The 21457-nt window shown below is 44.6% G+C and overlaps 1 protein-coding gene across 1 annotated transcript in view; it reads right to left on the reverse strand.

Annotated features, from left to right (window-relative positions):
• The window catches only part of pappa2 (pappalysin 2), a gene marked incomplete at both ends in the record, with an annotated part of 373122 nt that overhangs the window by 201841 nt on the left and 149824 nt on the right, over positions 1 to 21457 (reverse strand). The window contains 1 exon segment of the mRNA XM_084327732.1: positions 7286 to 7482. Coding sequence (XP_084183858.1) covers positions 7286 to 7482 — 197 coding nt within the window.

Below are 21457 nucleotides of genomic sequence, written 5' to 3' on the forward strand. Positions count from 1 at the left end.
TGATATAGTGGAGGATATATATTTTGTGTGTAGGAATTGGTTTAATGTGTTAAAAAGAATAATAATATGTACATCCTGTTTAAAGCCTAGTGGGAGGGGCTATTGGATACAAGAGAGCTGCTTTGGCCCAGGGACGTCAGTCTTAAATGGACTGAGTTACAGTGAAGGTAACCAGGATCCCTAGTACAACGTGTTGGTATTGCTTGTAGTAGAAGTAGTAGTGTATATTGTGTATTTAGACTTTGTGTAGTGTTAAGTATTAAGTATATTTTGTTTTGTTTATTTGTTTTCTCTTTTTCCACTTTTGTTAGATATAGTAAGTATAGGGTATTTTGGTTTACGTTACTTTCACTTTTCACATTTTTTGTAAAACTATATCACCTCTGCACTTTTGGGAGGCGGGAAATAAACACCCACCAACGAGATCTTTCGACTACGCCTGTTTATGAGAGAATCAAAGGAGTTCGGGAGAGGACCCCGTCACATATGGTGTCAGAAGTGGGATGGCTAGCCGAAAGAAGATAACCCGCCTGCCCAGGCAGCGCGCCGGACTGCGCTCCCAGAGACAAGAGCGAGATGAGGAGTTGGCAGCCAGTGATACCGACCGGGCTTGGGAGACAGACCCGGAGGACGAGAAGGGCGCTGCAGCCCCAGCGCCGACCGGTGGACCAGGGGGAGAACTGCTGGACTTCCTAGCAGGACAGCAAAGGAGAGAGGAGGGCCTGCTGGCAGAGATTCGAGGCCTGCGGACCTCTCTTCCACTGGTTCAACCAGCTCCCCAGCAACGTCAAAATATTTCACTGCCTGCCCCAAATTTGCATGACCCTATTGCAACTCCAGGGACAGCAAGCAACCCCAGACTTGACCCGCCAACACCTGCACCCCGGCGTGGGTACCAGGATGCACCATCAGTGGAACCCTCTCTGCAGTTTTCTGACTCAGTCAGTAGGCCGGAGCAGTCAAGGCCAGATTGGAGGCACTATAGTGAGCCTAAAATTCCCCAATTTTTGATGGGTGAGGACATTGAGAACTACCTGTTACGTTTTGAGCGCATGGCTAGAACATGGAACTGGGGGGCGGAAAGTGAGTGGGCATGCCGACTCGTGCCACTGCTGTCCGGGAAGGCATTGGAGGCCTACACGGCGATGGATGAGGAAAGAGCCCACTGCTATGCAGACCTGAAGACGGCACTGCTGATGAAGTTTGACATCTCTCCAGAGACGTACCGGCAGAAGTTCCGGTCCACTGCGGTACCACCGGGAGAGAACCCCACCGAGACCTATCACCGCCTGAAGGGGCTCTACCGTCGTTGGATTCGGCCCGAGCAGCACAGCAAGGAGGAGGTTGGAGAGGCGATCATCTTGGAGCAGTTACTCCTGCTACTTCCCTCCGAGGTGAGGACATGGGTGAAGGAGCATGAGCCAGGGGAGGGACTGGCAGCTGCTAAACTGGCTCTACAGTTCGTCAACGCTCGAAGAGGAGGACCAGCTGTACGCTCCACCAGTGCAGAACCCCGGCAGTTGCTCCAGCCACCCTATCTAAAGCCTGCACCGCGAAGGTATAACCAGGAACCTCCAGGTAACCCCAGCTCTGCCCCAAACCAATGCTCAGCCGGTAAGGACTTTGACTTTGTGTGTTACTATTGCCAGCAGTCAGGCCACAAAGCTTCTGAGTGTCCCATACGCAAGGCTAAGGCCACAGGCGCTTGCTATGCACCCCGGCCTGAGGTGGAGACTACCGGGGATAAGGATGTGCAAGCTCAGCACTATAGGACTGTGACTGTTAATGGCCGCCAGGTTACTGCTCTGTTGGACACTGGTAGCTTTATGTCATTTGTGAAACACAGTATAGTACCAGTAGGCAGTGTGGACTATAGCCGCCAAGCAGATGTGTTGTGTGTGCATGGGGATAAGCATCTGTACCCCAAAACAGAGATAACTGTTACCCTTGAGAACCAGCCTTACCTATTAACTGTTGGGGTGGTAGACAATTTGCCGGTAGATCTCATATTAGGGAGAGATTTACCGATACTGGTGGATTTACTGCAGGAGACAGAATTGCCAGTCCAAACTGTCTCGGGGAAGAGGGGAGATGTTGTGTGTCCTGTGATAACTCGAGCCCAGGCAAAGGCTGGAGTCCAACCACTCCCAGATTTTGACAGTAGTCTGTGTGAGGGTGGCACTAAGGGGCCAAAAAAATCTCGGCGCCAACGCCGCTTTGAGAAGCAGCTAAAATCTACCGAACCTGAACCAACAGACAAAATGTGGGAAGTGCCTGAAAATATTTCTGTGATACAGAGGGAAGATGTAACTTTGAAACCGTTGTTTATGCAAGTGGTAGAAGAGACCAAAACAAATTGTGTGGGAAAGGAAATGTTCATTGTTGATAATAACGTGTTATACAAAGTTACAGATGACCACAGACGTCTTGTGGTGCCTGCTAGCTGTAGAGGACTGGTCATGCACCTAGCACACACCCTCCCATGGGCCGGCCATCTTGGCCGCCATAAAACATTTTTACGGGTTAGTGCGCGCTTTTATTGGCCCTGCATGTACACTGACATTGATCAATATTGCGCCACATGCCCCACATGTCAGAAAACATGCCCTGCCCGCAAATCTGACCGAGCTTTCCTCCAGCCACTCCCTGTCATCTCTACTCCATTCCGCAGGATTGCTATGGACATCGTGGGCCCTCTGGTGAAAAGCAGCGGTGGACACCAGTACATCCTGGTTGTGAGTGACTACGCCACCCGTTTCCCAGAGGCCTTTCCCCTGCGCACCATCACCGCTCCCGTGGTTCTGCGGGCTTTGGTACAGCTGTTCTCCAGAGTGGGGATACCAGATGAGATCTTGATGGACCAGGGGACCAACTTCACCTCTAGGCTGATGCATCTCTTCCACAAACAATTGGGCATCTCAGCTATCAGGACCACCCCTTACCACCCGCAAACTGATGGTTTGGTCGAAAGGTTCAACCAGACGCTGAAGAGGATGTTGCGGAAGTTTGTGGATGACACTGGCAAGGACTGGGATCGCTGGCTCCCATTTCTGCTCTTCGCCTACCGAGAAGTTCCCCAGGCCTCAACAGGTTTCTCACCATTTGAACTGTTGTATGGCTGGGAGGTACAGGGACCGTTGGATCTGCTCCGAAAGGGCTGGGAGGGTCCTTCCACCCATTCGAGTGACAGAGGGGTGGTGCAGTTTGTGCTGGAGATGAGGGATCGGCTGGCCGGATACCAGGAGGAGGCAGAGGTCAACCTGCGTGAGGCCCAGAAAGGTCAGAAGGCCTGGTATGACCAACAGGCCAGGCACCGTGAGCTACAGGCTGGCCAAAAAGTCCTGTTGCTCCTCCCTTCGTCCAACAGCAAGCTCTTGGCGAAATGGCAAGGGCCATACCTCATCACCCGCAAGATGGGTCCTGTCACATATGAGGTCCATCACCCGGACAAGAAGAAACAGAAACAGACTTATCACGTGAACCTCCTGAAACAATGGAAGGAGCGTCCAATCCAGGCGCCAGTAACAGCTCTGCTGGTGAGGGAGGTGGACGTGGAAGAGGAAGTGGAGACAGGACTGAGAGCTCTAACTACAACTGCTACCCCTGTCTTAGTACATCTAACTCTAGAGCAAGCTGCACAGCTCCTCCAGGTCTTCCAGGAGTCTCCATCCCTCTTTGCCGCCAGGCCAGGGAAAACCACCCTCATTGAGCATGTAGTTCGCCTAAAAGATGGACGGCCAATCCGCCAACGTCCCTACCGTGTCCCCCAACAGCTGGTGGAAAAGCTGCGACTGGAGATAGAGGAGATGTTGAAGCTCGGAGTGATTGAACCTTCTAACTCAGAATGGTGCAGTCCGGTAGTCATTGTCTTTAAAAAAGATGGTTCACTCAGGATATGCATTGACTTCAGGAAGCTCAATGCCATCTCTGAGTTTGATGCCTACCCCATGCCAAGGATCGACGACTTACTGGAGAAGATCGGAGCTGCCAGATACATCACAACCCTGGATCTCTGTAAAGGATACTGGCAGGTCCCGCTGGAGAAGTCGTGTCGGCCATATACAGCATTCCGAACACCAGCTGGCTTGTACCAGTTCACAGTGATGCCCTTTGGACTTCATGGAGCACCAGCCACCTTCCAAAGACTGATGGACAGAGTCCTCCAGGGGTGTGACCACTGCAGTGCAGCATACCTGGATGATGTGGTCATCTTCAGTGCGACTTGGGAGGAGCATGTCCAAGATGTGTCACTGGTGCTGGGAAGAATCCGAAAGGCGGGATTGACACTCAACCTTGCCAAGTGTGAGTGGGCACAGCAGGAGACACAGTACCTGGGCTACCTGCTAGGACGGGGTGAGGTGCGTCCGCAAGTGGATAAGGTGGAAGCTATCCAAAACTCCCCTCGACCTCGGACCAAGAAGGAAGTACGGTCCTTCCTGGGATTGGCTGGCTGGTACCGACGTTTTGTGCCCCAGTTTGCAACCATTGCAACCCCACTTACAGCACTGACCAATAAGGACCAGAAGAATCCAGTAAACTGGTCAGAGGAGTGTGAAACGGCTTTCAAAGCATTGAAATCCCACCTATGTTCTTCCCCTGTCCTCAAGAGCCCGGACTTCACCAGAAGATTTCTGGTACAGGTGGATGCATCCGAAGTTGGCCTTGGAGCGGTTTTGGCCCAAGGAGACCCTGGGGAAGAACATCCAATCCTATACCTGAGCCGCAAGCTGAAGCCACCGGAGACCAGGTATTCCACAGTGGAAAAGGAGGGCTTGGCCATTAAGTGGGCGCTGGAGAGTCTGCAGTACTACCTGCTTGGACGGGAATTTGACCTGGAAACGGACCACCGAGCTCTTACCTGGATCAACTCCATGAGGGACCACAACAGCCGCCTTACCCGATGGTACCTCTCACTCCAGCCATTTAAGTTTAACATCCGACACCGATCGGGCAAGACCAATGTGGTGGCAGATTACCTATCCAGGTTGCCGCACATCGCCAACCTCGAGGAGGAGAGGGATGATGTGACGGTGCGGCTCCGTCACTGACTTTGCGGGCAGTGCGCATACTGTACATACACACACACTCATTGTCTGTCTTTCCATATACCATAACCGTATAATGTAATGTGGTGCGTTTCATGTGGACAGCGCACATGGGAACGCACACACGCCATATGCCGCGGAGCAACACACACACACACACACACACACCAAACATTCCCTCTTGTCAGCTTTCGTAGGATGTCCGAATGCGCACAATCATTTCATTCCGTTTCCGTTGTTATAGCAGAATGACGTTCATACAGCAAGACATTCATTCATCACATCACATTTATTTACTCACAGTCATGATGCATTCGCTTCGCTCTGCACTCCTAGGTTGACGTGTTGGCCAAGCAGAAGCACACATATCCGCCAGGTTAAATGGGAGGGGTTGACGCAAGGTAATCGTCACGTGAGCGATATGATTGTATTGTACTGTTTACTTGGTTATCTGTAATTTAAAACAGTTGGAAGTTATGTGATATAGTGGAGGATATATATTTTGTGTGTAGGAATTGGTTTAATGTGTTAAAAAGAATAATAATATGTACATCCTGTTTAAAGCCTAGTGGGAGGGGCTATTGGATACAAGAGAGCTGCTTTGGCCCAGGGACGTCAGTCTTGAATGGACTGAGTTACAGTGAAGGTAACCAGGATCCCTAGTACAACGTGTTGGTATTGCTTGTAGTAGAAGTAGTAGTGTATATTGTGTATTTAGACTTTGTGTAGTGTTAAGTATTAAGTATATTTTGTTTTGTTTATTTGTTTTCTCTTTTTCCACTTTTGTTAGATATAGTAAGTATAGGGTATTTTGGTTTACGTTACTTTCACTTTTCACATTTTTTGTAAAACTATATCACCTCTGCACTTTTGGGAGGCGGGAAATAAACACCCACCAACGAGATCTTTCGACTACGCCTGTTTATGAGAGAATCAAAGGAGTTCGGGAGAGGACCCCGTCACAATCGGCCTCCAAAGAGTTGCTGAATTTGTTCTCCCTAAATAGTGAATAATGGAAATAAACAACACTTTATTTTGTGTGAGAATCTTGCGACTCCAATTTATCACCCAGGGGGTAATACAGTTTTCTCTTATTCAATTCTGTAGTACAGAATTACAGTACAGTATAGTTCAGGAACTCTTACCCCCTTACCTTGTATTGTACAATAACTTGTATTGTAGTTGAAATACCTATGCATTCAAAACGTTTTTCCCAGAAAATATCTTAGTTACATCAATAATGTGCTGTCAGTTTATGCTGTCAGTTTCATATTTGAAGGTTAAAGGGGAACTATTTTACTATTTCTTTCACTATTTGGGCACTTTTACACAATTCCTGTGAGTCTATGGAACACATCTGTAATATATATATTTTTTTTATTCATTGTTTTGTATTTCTAATCAAGTCCTCAAAAACAGCATTTTTCTACCTCAAGATCTCGAGCTGTTTTGAGCCTGGGCTCCTAAACCACTGCGCAGCGGCGGCGTCGCCTGAACATTAACATGCAACGGTGTCTTTCTGACATCACATATAGGCACATTTTCAGATGACTCAGTTCAGTGAGGGTGAATATTGTGAGAGGAGAATTGGAAGAATGCGCCAATATGAGAATTTTGAGACATAGATCATATTAATATAAGTTCACATAGCTAGGAAACAATGCTAAACACTCAAAAAGGCCATTTATAAGATAGTTCCCCTTTAAGTATTTAAAGTTCGCTATTGGCCATTGTATGTACTCGCCTCTTGTTTTCAACCAGGAAATGCTTAGTTGTAAGTCGATCAATCTAGTGTGACAAACTAGTTGGCGGATTTCTTATTTACAACACAATTGCATAAGTTAAGCAGTATTGTTGTGTTAAACTTTATATATGAAGTAATGATATTTCCAAACTGGAATGCAGCCAAGCTTTCTCACTACAAGCCCAGCCACTGTCCGGCCCCGGGGGGAAGTTAGAAGTACGATCTGTAGTGTCTGCTGTTGTATGACACATAGCTAGACACATATGATTCATCAGCTCCTAAAAAGATATTTATTTTCACCACAGATCAACGTTTAGATCCAGACAGATCCTGGCCAAAGAATCGGTTCGACCCATATGGATCAAAACTATTAATTTGTTTAAATTAAACACTTTTTTGAGAAATATTGGGGACTTTTATTAGCTAATACAAAGTAATTAATAATAATAAAATAAATATAAAAAAATATGAATAACTAGTTATATGATGATGGTACCTTGGTGAGTGACGGCTCCCCGGTGGCAGCGTGTGAGGGACAGCGGCTGGGGTCCTGGTGGGAAGCCCAGGCCGTGGTCGCCCACTGGTCAGTGTAGCCCAGCGGAGTGAAGTAGCCACAGTCCTGGACACTGGACCCACGCTCAAAATCCTCACACACTCCATCACCATCATACACATAACACAGACTGGGCTCACCTGGAGAAGAGAAGAGGAGAGAAGAGAAGAGAAGAGAAGAGAAGAGAAGAGAAGAGAAGAGAAGAGAAGAGAAGAGAAGAGAAGAGAAGAGAAGAGAAGAGAAGAGAAGAGAAGAGAAGAGAAGAGAAGAGAAGAGAAGAGAAGAGAAGAGAAGAGAAGAGAAGAGAAGAGAAGAGAAGAGAAGAGAAGAGAAGAGAAGAGAAGAGAAGAGGAGAGGAGAGGAGAGGAGAGGAGAGGAGAGGAGAGGAGAGGAGAGGAGAATAGAGGAGATGAGATAATGGGAGAGGAGGAGGGAGAGGAAAGAGAATATAAGAGAAAAGACGAGATAAAACAAGAGAAGAGAAGAGATTATTCCAGAAATATATAAAAACAAACTATAATCCACTACAAACTATCATTCTATAGATTTTGTAGTACAGTAATCCAAAAGCTAAAACTAAAGTTTATTTAGCAGGGACCATGCTTCAAGCTGATTTGCATATGTAGTCAGATCAAATACAAGAAAACGATACAAGAATAATAGAAATTGCAATTTAAAATAGGTAACTGTCTGTCTCTATTGGATTACATTTTGAAAATAACATCGCTTATGTTTGTAAGACAACAAGGGTTGCATACTGCAAGGAAAATTTGTCAACACCACATCATCTCTCATAATTCATGGTCAGTGGAAGCAGGGACTGTGGCACTTTCAAAACACACAAACTCATGTATGTTCTCAGATTTCAGAGATAAGATTTTGGTTTCGGTGTGCATTACATGTACATTACACTTACGTGCATCCAGGGTATGCACAGGTCTGTTTCGCACCGTACTTGGAAATGACAAGTTTGATAGATATTTAGCAGACACTCTTAACGAAGAGTGGTTTACAGTATGTGTGCACATTGAGCCAACACTTGAGTCACTGATGTAAACCCCCGTGACTGCAGGTGCCGTAGGGATACGGAAGTACACCTAAGTACACATGTAGGTATGAGGGATCTAAAGGTCAACTGGGTTCCAACAGACAGAAGAAGTAGCATTAACCAAAGCTAGGAAATTAACAAGGGCGGGGGGGCAAAAACGCCCTGGAGAGGTCAAACGTTCCATAATGGAATCAAATGGGAGCTCCGCCCACAATGCTATTCAGAATGCCATTTCGCTCTGGTTTCAGCCCTTGAATTTTCGGGCCACTCCTCTCACAAAAAGCCAAAGTTCCAAACCATACTTGTAATTGGTAAAACAAACAACAACTCAAATGATAGCCAAACCCATGATTTGGTTGATGATCTGTCAAAATGGCGTCTGCGTTTTTCATTCAAATGGCTACTCTACCCAAGTGTTGACTATAATCCTGAATTGGATTATTCTTTCCATTTGGAACTTTTTAGTTTTTTAACCAAAAGGCGATGGGTGCACGGTCACGTATTAGGAATGCCGCCCAAATCAAGGCACGAGCATTCTCAATCCTCTCAGATGGCTCAAAAGGCCGTTTTCATGGTCGATTATACTGGATTATAGCCGGGTCAAGTGATTACAGGAAGGTGCGGTAAGAAAATTATTATTTATCTATTTCACCGTTTTGATCTTTTTATGTTGTAGACCATCTCACAGAGGTGGAATATGCAATTAAAATGTATATGGCTCTACCACCCATATTCTTTTAAGTATTTTCAGTGATTGACCTCCCTACCAAGGAGAATAGGCCTACAGTATGTCAACATGTAGACTATAGAAAAGAGAACTCCTGCACACTCTCTTCTTACTTGCATTATTAGTTTTGGGTAGTCAATACAGGAGGGTTTTAAATGCATATTCAGTGTAAACGCTATTGATTGATTGATTGATTGATTGATTGATTGATTGATTGATTGATTGAAAATTGTATTAACAGATTGCAGAATGGGTACAATACAGTACGGCTCAATACACACAATTGTTAAGGGGATGCAGACCAGAGAAATACTTTCATCTTGTTTACATCAGGGTCCCCCGTTTTCAATTCATCATAACATTTATGACATACACGACATACAGATATACAGTACTGTTACATCCAGATATTTATGACATACAATATATACAAATATACAGTACTGTTTATTTACAGACAGAGTTTCTAGAAGAGAATATATACATTTGAGGAGGAGGAAACTGTACATGGGGGGCGGTTGGGGGGAGGTTGGACATTTACCGGGGCCAGTTTCGAATTGCAGCCTCCCGTAGGTGCTCTTTAAGAGCGGTTTTGAAGGTGGGTAGGGATTCACATTATTTTACGGCTGTGGGTAGGGCGTTCCACATTGTTGTGGCATAATTGCGAAACGTGTTTAGTCTCTTGTTTGAGCCAAATCTGGGTTGAACATGATTTGTGGAACTCCCTCTGGTGTTGTGGTTGTGGTATTCACTGACCTTTGGGAAGTATTTCGACATGTACATGGGTACCTTACTGGTGTAGTGTATCTTTTAGACCAGGCCCATTGCAAGTTGCTGTACTCTGTCGTCTACTCTGAGCCATCCTAGGTTGTCAAAATGGGCAGGGGTGAGGTGGGCTTTAGGAGTAAGGTCAAGCAGTAGTCTGACCAGTTTGTTTTGTGATGTTTGTTATCTTGTTTTTAGTGCCTTTGAGGTGCTTTGGTACCATGAGGTGCAAGCATAGTCGTAGTACCCTTGAATGAGTGCTCCTGTTAGAGTCTCCAGTGTAGTCTTGTTTACCAGAGAGGAGATCCGGTACAAGAATCTTGTTCGTTGGTTGACTGTACCGTTTACCTCCACCATCTGTTCTCTCTCCTCCAGGTAGGATTGCATCCAGCTCACTGATGGACTATCAAAACCAATTGCTTTTAGCTTGTCAATCAGAATGGAGTGATTGACAATGTCGAAAGCATTTTGGAGGTCCAGCATGACCATGCCGCAGTATTTGTACGGCACGGTGGCGTAGTGGTAACACTGTCGCCTCACAGCAAGAAGGTCCAGGGTTCGATTCCCGCTTGGGGACCAGGTTTCCGCGATGCCAGGGTGATCTCCCAGGCCTTTCTGTGTGGAGTTTGCATGTTCTCGCCATGCTCGCAAGGGTCCCCCACCCCCCCACCCCTCGATAAGAGAAACCCAATGGAAAAACATGCACAACAACAGATCACTAACGCTGTCGCGTCCGTGACGAAGACGGGCAGGAGCACTTGGATGGTCCCCGGGCGTGGCTCACGCCGCAGCCCTCGTCTGCTCCTGGCGGCCCTTGGGGGGGAAGGACGACGGGATGGGTTAAGCGCAGAGTAGTATCGGATCGGCGATCCTAAAGAGACAATGCATGCATGTGTGTTCCGGTGTGTGTGCTAAACTAACCGCTGTGTGCCAATAAAACATTGAGTGTCGTTGCATGCTGAATAAAGACCTCTGCAACAGGTCCTGCATTATTATTAAATATATTATTGCCCACGTCCACCTCTTGTTTCATGTGGTCGTTCAAATAGAGAAGGCATGTGTCAGTGGAGTGGGATGTTCCGAAGCCAGATTGGAATTCGTAGATTCGTTTTTTTGTGTTGCTGCCTTTTTTGTGCATGGGGGTCACTCTCGCAATTTTGAAGTCTTTGGGGACGTATCCCTGTTTTATGGCGAGGTTTATTATGTGGGTGATGACTGAGTGATGGCGGCTGCTGAGTCTCTGAGAAATTTGGAGGGGATATTGTCATGGCCAGTGGCCTTGTTAGGTTGGAGGGCGCTCAGTTTTTTGGGTACCTCATCTGTTGTTACCATTTCAAGTTTGAAGTCGTCTTTGCGGACTCCTAGGTTTTTGTAGAAGGCTACTGTATGATGTGTTCTACCCCAAAATGCCCTGAGTGGGAGGGTAGTTTATTAACCAGTGTTGTGGCTATGTTTGTAAAGAAAATGTTTAAGTAATTGGCTACATCCAGCTTGTTTGTGATGAGTGTTTTCTGTCTTTATGTTTATGCTTGTAAATCTGGTTTTTAGTTTTTTACTGCAGCCTAGTTGGTTGTTGAGTAATTTCCAAAGTTCACAGAGTTTGTTTTTGTTTTCCTCAGTTTTGTCATTGATGCAATATATTTTTGCAGATTTGATCATGGTGTTTACATCATTTCTTAGTCTGTTTCTTTGTTGTTTGAGTTCAACCACGTGGGCTTGGAGATCACTGTTTGAGCTTTTGGCAAGCTTTGACTGACTTTTATGAAGTTCAGAGCATTTTTTGTCTCTGGTTTTCATAGCGGTCAGTATGTCTGAGTGCATCCATGGCTCAGCACGATTTTTAACCCTGGAGGTTTTTAGGGGGCCATGTTGTTTAGTATGGTTGAGAATTTGGTTTTGAATCCAAGCCATGTTTCTTCAACTAGTGTACCACTGAGCTCATCTGACCAGTCTCTCAAAATCAAACTGCTTCACCTTAGCATGGAGATCAACCTGCATATACTGTAGTTCCTTCTTGGCAAAATATATTTCCATCCAAAGTAGGTGTACATACTACAGACTACTCAACTACTGTTTTAACTGAACCACCAACGTTTTTACCACTAAAACAGAAATCTCGCTCTGAAATCTCACAAGATGTGATCTGTTGCAGGAAGACAACAACTGGAAGCTGTGGAGCTAACGTCCTCCTATATCCAGCCTCTTTGTTACCATAAAATGTTTGTTGCACAGCTAGCTTAGCATTATCTAAAAGATAAAAACAGAGGTTCGTTTTTGTGCATTTCTAAATGCAAGATGCATTCTAAAAATAGCACTACTCGAGTAATTCATGCAAGTACTCAATCTGGGAAAACATTACTCGTGCCGATCCCGAGTACAAAATAAACCTTCTTTACTGTCTTTTACTATTATGTATTATGCTACTATCTACTAAGTCCTATGCTGCCTATACTACTACCTATTATGCTAATATGTCTATAATACTATGCACTCAGAGTGAAGCACTGCTCAGTTCAACACTGCTATACCACTTATCCGTAGCCGTCAGAGGTGTTCCCTTCCTGCTGACTTGTTGTAAACAATGTGAAAGTCGCTTTGGATAAAAAAACATCAGCTAAATGACTAAATGTAAATGTTATCCAGTTAATTGTTTTTCCCCTGTTGGATAGATTTGAAGTACCAGGCAGTGCATTTGCTGGTGTTATAAATTAGTTTGAGGTCTCATTTGAAACAATAATGTTTGATCAGTCAAGACTATGGGCATGTCAAGTTCAACCTCATGACACCTTGGTAAAAAACATGCGAATGTGCATCTGGAAATCACAAGAGGTTGGGGGATAATGTTATGTTACACAGGACACTAGTCCTGTACAAATAGGGCTTTACAGAGTACAATTAAACTGTAATCCCCCCCCCATCAGATTTGGATCCAAATATTGCAGAAATATTGGGTAATATCTATTTTTATAAAACTCTGTATAGCATTGTTTTTGTTTTTTTCTGTGACTGTAATGGATTGTAATTACTGACGCATTACAGATTACGGTATTACTGTAATCCCATTAGACATAATCAGATGCTTCTAAAACCCTGGAATCTTGTGCCACAGAGAGGCATTCGTTTGTGATGCAGCCCTTCAGGCTGGGAATGGTGAATTGTGAATAGTGGCAGTGCCTCGAAAAGACAAATGAAAACCACAGGCTGGACAACAGCGAATAATAAAGCAACTATTTCATAAAGTAAAAAACGGGATCATGAAAACATCAGAGACATCAGAAGCTTGGCCGAGCTAACGCCCCGGACAGCTGCAGAAGTCAGACAGACAGACATATTAATCACCAATTGGCTTTAACTGATTCAAGTATACATGTTCCTGATAAGGGGGGGGGGGGGGGGGGGGGGGTTGTATCCGTCTACTAGTGTCCTCGTTTAATGATTCCTACCAATTCGACTGACTCTCTCGTACTGCAGCTTATGCCCAATTTCTGTATTGTTACTGGCTATGATTTCATAAAACACTTTGACAGCTTTTGGACCAGAAACTATCTCTATAAAAACAGATAATATCCATCTCAAAAGACCTGGCACCAAGATTATATCTACAGATCTCACCTACAAAATTACTGAGATATTGGGAGGATAGGAGGAAAAAGCTATCTATCCTTTGATATTTCTCCTGAACCCCTATCCCACCCCACTTCTACCTCAGTGTATCACTCTTCTATAGATGCACTATCCCTTCTCTGCTGAATTTTCACCAAATTCACTATTATGGAACCTCCTGTCAGAACCGGCCCACATGTTGGTTGTGACTAACCTGCAGGAGGTCTAAGACAGACCACACCATTTTACACATAACGCTTAAAAATCGAATGAAAGGATCTAAATAGGCTTATATTTTGAAATTAAATGCAGACTTTATTTTGAAGTTAAATGCAGATTTTTATTTTTTTTATTAAATGCAGATTTTATTTAGCTTATCTTTCAAAACAGATAAAACAGCAGCAAGTATTTTTACAAAGCGTCATAAAATGAAGGAAGGAACTGTAATAATAATAATAATAATAATAATAATAATAATAATAATAATAATAATAATAATAATAATAATAATAATAATAATAATAATAATAATAATAATAATAATAATAAACACCCCGGGTCCATAGCCTGAAGTCTTGTGTAGTACATGTCCAAATTTCATAAGAATCCATTTAGAAATTAGTGATTAGAAGTGGTTTTGGTAAAGAGTGAGAGAGCTCAGAAAACTATTTTCTCATAGACTTCAATGCATTCAATGGAGAATTTTCTTCCTGTTTTGGCTTGACCTAAACGCTAATGCTAACTACCCCTATCTCGTCTGGCTAAGACCCTTGAATCATTAGTAAACAATGAACTCAAGTCATTCTTAACTAGATATTATGTATTAACCCCCACCAGTCTGGCTTTATAACAGATCAAAGCACCATCTCTGCTACTTTTCTAATTGTGATGAATTGTCAGCTATCGACAATAGGAAGCACTGTGATGCTTTTTTTGTTGATTTATCAAAAGCCTTTGATACAGTACAGTTGATGATTCCCTCCTCCTGCAAGGATGGTCAAGTATTAGAATAGATCCCAATTATAGATGGTTCAGCAGGTACCTCTTTGACAGACAACAGTGTGTAAAAATGGTTCGTGTTAGATCAGAGTTTCTACCAATAACAAAAGGTGTCCCACCAGGTTCAATATTAGGACCAGTCATGTTCACTATTTATATTAATTATATAAATAGGTCTAAGGGCGGCTGGGTGGCGCAGCGGAGATTGCGCTCGTCACCAATGCGAGAGACTCCGGTCACGAATCCAGGTGTCAGCATTGCCTCCGGCTTGGGCCAGCCGTCATACTAACTCGTTTGGCTGAGTTAGCGGGAGGGAAGTCGTGGGTGGTAATCTGGCGTTGTGGACAGCGACTCCTACAGGTCAGGTCAGGGCGCCTGCACAGCAAAAGACAGGAAGTGGTGAAGGCAGCGTGACCTCCCACGCGTTACACTTCACCAATGAGAGTCCACGCTGTCAGGTGAAAAGAGAGCCGCTGGCTGTCTCCGCATGTGTCGGAGGAAGCATGTGGTAGACCTCAGGGCTCCCTTGACCGACCAGTAGGGGGCACATGCGCACAACGACCAGGTAGGGGAGGGGGGAATTGGCATAATGACTAAATTGGGATGGGAGGAAAAAGCACAGAAAAATCAGGTGGAGAAAAAGAGGATTACATTTTTTGTATATATAAATAGGGCTCTAACTTGGGTTAATAAATGCATATACAACCAAATGTATCCTGTTCTCTGGAGCCAAATACACTGATTACAGTACTCTTCAAATATGCATGTTAAATGGTACAGTCATTGAAAGAGTCCCACATTATAAATCTTTAGGCATCTGGATTGATGATGGATTCACCTTCAAACCTCATATGCACTAATAACAAAAAAATATATATTTCTCTGTGCTAGATTATGGTGATGTGATTTACAGACATGCTGCACCCTCTACTCGTAGATGTAGATGCTGTCTACAATTCAGACCATAGATTTATAACTGTATATAGTGCGTACATCCAAAACGTTTACATCATATGCCTCATATTCACCCCTTCACACACCAACAACGGATGCAACCATGCAAGGTGCCAACCTGCTCATTGAGAGCAGTTAGGGGTTAAGTGTCTTGCTCAAGGACTCGCTGCCAGGAGGAGCTGGAATCGAACCAGGGACGTTCCGATTACACAAAGACCACTGTACCTCCTGAGCTACGGTCTGCCTCCTGAGCCACTGTCAAAAAGTGGGTCAGCTTTTTCTTTCCACTAGAAGAAAACTGCATTTGTTTATATTTATTTATTTATAAAGGGCTTATCCAAAAAATTTCCATCGTCGACATGTTCCCAGAACTAACACTGGTCTGGTCTTTTTCACCATACATTTAGAATGAAATGCAGTGCACTTTGAAGTTTGATACTCTGGTTCCAATGGGTCAATTCAGAAATCTAATCGGAAAAACCCTGATTGATTGTCATTTTGGAGACAGGTTGGAACCTGCAGGGCATGTCTGCCTGTCGCACCTCTGCCGGTGCCTGAGACCCAGCAGCAGGCTCTTCAGCTGGGAGCCGCCCTTCACAGGCGTGCCACCCATTCATCACAGAACATCTCAGGAATGTGGGGCAGCTCCCGGCAGCCCGATTGACATATTCAGGTGATTCCGTCCCGTGGATTCTTGTTAACCCCAGGTCTCCTCTCTTCTTCTCATCCAAAGCCAACCACTTCCCTTGTCTGCTTCTTCTGAGAGATCTTTCCTTTGGGCCACATGCTCTTCTTTTTCTTGTCGGGGTCTTTCTCCTTCCTTCCACCCTCGGTTGTTGGGGTCCTTTCTGTGGGCTTGGGAGTTCATCGGGGAGTTGGTGTCGATGTGTTCTGCTGGAATATGACCATCTGCAACAGTGGGCTCAATAACTCTGTGGTACTCGACCTGGCTCTGTGCCCTACTCGTCTCATCTGCTGGGCAGTGTAAGGTTGCCTTTGGTCATCCCGGGGTCACTTCCTTTGGTGTATTCTCAAGCCTCTGAATGTTGTTATCTTCGCATTTGCCATTTCTGTTCCGTTCATCTTTTTCATACTCTACTGTAGTTAGGTTGGGTTGGCCTGAACCTAGGCCTGTGGGAAGGGTAACTAGCCCGCCCACCCCAGTTGCAGTCTTCCCTGCCATCAGCCAGTCTTCTCTGAAGTAACTCCAACTGCTTTTTTATTTGTTTTTAATTGACTTATATTATTTTTAGTCTCCTTGTCATTACTATTATGGTATTATTGGTAATTACTAGTATGATTGATATTGTATATTTTAAATGTTATACATGTTATATGTTGTATGCTTTATATATACATCTATGTACTTAGGTCTCTCTTGAAAATTAGATCTCAATCCCAATGTGACTTACTGTACGTGATTAAATAAAGGTTTATATACGGTATACTCTAGAGACAGCATAATATTGTCACCCTAGGTCATTTGGGAATTGCATGCTAGATTACACCCTCACTGTGGACACCTGTGAAAATCATTAAATCTGCAGTAGGCAACGTGGTGCCTCTGGGAGTCTATGGCAACCATGTGTTGTGTGTGCATGGACTTGAAAAGTGATGCAGAACTTGCTCTATGTCTGCTGGGAAGGTACACTTCTAATTTCTCTGCAGCTTTAAATCATTTGATTCAAGAGATTGTATTAGTCAAGCATTTTGACAATGGAGCCTGATCCTGAAATCACCTATTAGGTCATTTTGACCATCTGTTTCATTGTGATCCGAGAGCCAAAACCAATGCTCCATTTTATTATGTATAATTCATCCAACCTGTATTTGACCAGCTGAGTCATTTGAGAACACATTCTTAATATACTAGAATGGGTGCTCATTGGAGCACATATGTCCTCATGCTATAGTGGGTAATAAATAGTTCCCTCAATGAATGAAGGACATATGGCAGGTTCATATATGTTTTATGTTGTCTCTTGTGGTCACAGACTCTCTTTTGATTTGAAGCTAGAGTCCAGCATTAGATCACATGATCCCCTTACACCATTTTATCTCAACCCACTAATTGTCCGCTGCTGATCCAATGCCACCACGCTACATTAAAAATATCTGAACCCCCCTACCTTCATGTTGTCTTGCTCTCATTCATGCAGGCACCCACCACTACCCTGGCACTGCCCAAAGGCCCACAGGTCCACCAGGGTTGGTCTCATCGTCTGAAGGGGGGGCGGGCTCAGGAGCTGCTTACCATCAATCTGGCAGGATACCATCGCTCCAGAGACCCCTACCATCAAACTGGCAGGATACCATCACTCCAGAGCCTCCTACCATCAACCTGGCAAGATACCATCGCTCAAGAGCCCCTTGCCATCAACCTGGCAAGATACCATCCCTCCAGAGCCTCCTACCATCAACTTGGCAAGATACCATCGCTCCAGAGCCTCCTACCATCAACCTGGCAAGATACCATCGCTCCAGAGCCCCTTGCCATCAACCTGGCAAGATACCATCGCTCCAGAGCCTCCTACCATCAACCTGACAAGATACCATCGCTCCAGAGCCCCCTGCCATCAACCTGGCAAGATACCATCGCTCCAGAGCTCCCTACTATGAACCTGGCAAGATACCATCGCTCCAGATCCTCCTACCATCAACCTGGCAAGATACCATCGCTCCAGAGCCCCTTGCCATCAACCTGGCAAGATACCATCGTTCCAGAGCCCCTTGCCATCAACCTGGCAAGATACCATCGCTCCAGAGCCCCCTGCCATCAACCTGGCAAGATACCATCGCTCCAGAGCCCCCTGCCATCAACCTGGCAAGATACCATCGCTCCAGAGCCCCCTGCCATCAACCTGGCAAGATACCATCGCTCCAGAGCCCCTTGCCATCAACCTGGCAAGATACCATCGCTCCAGAGCTCCCTACTATGAACCTGGCAGGATACCATCGCTCCAGAGCTCCCTGTCATCAACCTGGCAAGATACCATCGCTCCAGAGCTCCCTACTATGAACCTGGCAGGATACCATCGCTCCAGAGCTCCCTACTATGAACCTGGCAGGATACCATCGCTCCAGAGCTCCCTACTATGAACCTGGCAGGATACCATCGCTCCAGAGCTCCCTGTCATCAACCTGGCAAGATACCATCGCTCCAGAGCTCCCGTGCTCCTCATCAGCGATGTGGCCCACGCCAACGACTTAGCATTATTCATTCAGCTATGATACAATCATGCTGTATTCCATACTATAATTGCGCTTGACCCATCCAGTCATCCTTGCCCCCCAAGGGCAGCCGGGAGCAAACATGGCAACATGGCAAACTTCGTGTGCCACCGCATCCGGGGACCAATCCAAGTGCTCCTGTCAAGTCTTTGTCAGGGATGTGACAGTGTTAGCGATCTGTTCTGCATGTTTGCTGTAGTGCCTGGCCCCCGACCTCCTAAAGTACACAATCATCTCTTTCGTTTTGCTGACGTTCAGGGAGAGGCTGTTCTCCCGACACCACCGCACCAGGTCATCTACCTCTTCCAGTGAATGGAGCTGCTACTACTACTTACTGTACAGCTGCTGCTGATGCTACTTCAACTACTAAAACGACTACTATTACTACTACTACTACTACTACTACTACTACTACTACTACTACACCAATTTACAGCTGCTACTACTGTACGACATCCACTGCGGCTGCTTCTCTTACTACTACTACTACTACTACATTTTAGGCATTTAGTACAACAGTAAATAAGCTTAAATTCTAGTAATGGCAAAGCCAAAGAAGCTACAATGAGGAGTAGCTTATTGAGGAAAAATTTACAGTGCCCAGAAAATTGCCTGAGAAAAAAAAATCTTAAATAAATGCAGGCTACACTAAATTAAAACAAGAACAAGGAATTACCTTTTGAGTGAGGTCAAGAACAAAAGTGTCAAGAACCACCACCACTGGAACTAAAGCGAGCACAACAGGGGTTAATTCTGCCAACCAACTGTGGCCAGAGGAAGCCAAACCTGGAAGCCAAGCATGCAGGGTGTATGACTAAGAGGCTCTCTCCTGAGTGATTAGTTTAAGTGTTGCAATTTGTAAAACCTCTGTTTTTGCCAAATTGTTTTCCTTGCTAGTCATCATCATTGCCTTTTATTATAAAAAAAAATAGAAGAAAAGACAAATTTAACAGTTATAGGCACGGCATGCAAGTTTCTGCTCTCTTCCCCTGTCAAAACTAACCGTGTGTGTGTGTGTGTGTGTGTGTGTGTGTGTGTGTGTGTGTGTGTGTGTGTGTGTGTGTGTGTGTGTGTGTGTGTGTGTGTGTGTGTGTGTGTGTGCGTGTTGCGTGCGTGTGTGTGACTGACTGACTGACTGGCTGCCTGAGATTTGCCATGAAACAAACACTCTTAATCCTCTCCCTCACCACACATTCAACAACAAACAGCGTGCTGCTATTGAACAATAATACATAACTTAAACCCAGAAACAAGACCATTTAAACACGGAATCATCTAAATTCAGCCAGTGGCATTTCCTCAAATCAACCTCAACATTTCCGTAGAAATCCTCTAGGATTACTGGTATTGAGTTACAAAATGGTATACTATCATAACCATATTGCTTTAACCAAGTGACCGAGGAACCTTTGGGCGAGCCTTCCGTTGCATGATAGATGAATTTAAAGGCGACACAGGAACACCACACACCACAACAGTTGGGGATGATTTCTCCTGTCCTGTTATTGTGGGTGCTGCCTCCCCTCATCTTGCCCGAGCCTTTCAATGAGAAACAGAGACACTCAAGAGATGGACAAGGAGGACCTGACAGCCACAGCTGTATAATGTGATTTTATTAGGAAAAGCTGTATTCTGTATACTGTGTGTGTGTGTGTGTGTGTGTGTGTGTGTGTGTGTGTGTGTGTGTGTGTGTGTGTGTGTGTGTGTGTGTGTGTGTGTGTGTGTGTGTGTGTGTGTGAGTGTGTGAGTGTGTGTGTGTGTGTGTGTGTGTGTGTGTGTGTGTGTGTGTGTGTGTGTGTGTGTGTGTATTATCAAATTGTGCACACTAACTAGACAAGACATTTTCTTAGCCACTGTGTTTTTTGTCTAATCAAATGATGAATGTATGAAGTTAACACAGTCGATCGTTCTTTCCTTTCCTCAGGGTCAGCCCTTTGGACTGGTACGGGAAGGGAATAGCCTTGGACTAATATATAATGGCTTCACAAAATGCAACTTGACAGGTGCCAAGTTTTAGAATTTCTGCTTACAGTCGAACGGTTTAGTGTTTTGTGTTTGAGTGGAGTAATGCTGGATTCACGTCATCTGTGAGAGACGGTAGCAACGAGCTTACTACTAAAAAACATTCACGTCAGGTTTCAGTAAATGCTACTTGGGAACTAGTCACAGGCAATATTATATTATCATTTCATGTTACTTTCTTAAATTGATATGCCTGACAACCCTGTTTTTTTTTTCAAAGTGTTTTTAAATCTATTACCTGACTTGTCAACTACATGAATGAATGAAGTTTATTTTTCTGTCTTGTTTACAGACAAATCAAACACACCCGTCTGGACTTACAAAAGGAAAAGAAAAAAGAAAAAAAATCACAAATGTACATATTCAAGGCAAGCTCACACACAAAATCCAAAATCGACTACACATCTAATAGTGGGTGGATATTTGAATTGCATTCTGGACCCATTCATGGACAGGCACTCTTCTCCCCCAGGCACTCCTCTTAACTCCATTACAGTACAACTTGATTAAATCACTGAACCTTGTATACTTATGGAGGCTACAGCACCCCACAGACAGAGATTTCTCCTTTTTTTCCACAAGGACATACATCATATAAAAGGATAGATTATTTTATAACGGATTCCAAATTAACATCCAATATTATTTCCTCCAAATATCACAATATTTTTATGTAACTTTGCCCAGTTACATTGTCGATTTATTTTGGTGGGAGAAAATCACAGTATAGTTGGCATTTCAATCCGACTCTGCTTAGTGGTGTTCA

The sequence above is a fragment of the Notolepis coatsorum genome (genome assembly GCF_963971535.1).
Source record: "Notolepis coatsorum genome assembly, chromosome: 13".
In the NCBI taxonomy this organism is placed as follows: domain Eukaryota; kingdom Metazoa; phylum Chordata; class Actinopteri; order Aulopiformes; family Paralepididae; genus Notolepis; species Notolepis coatsorum.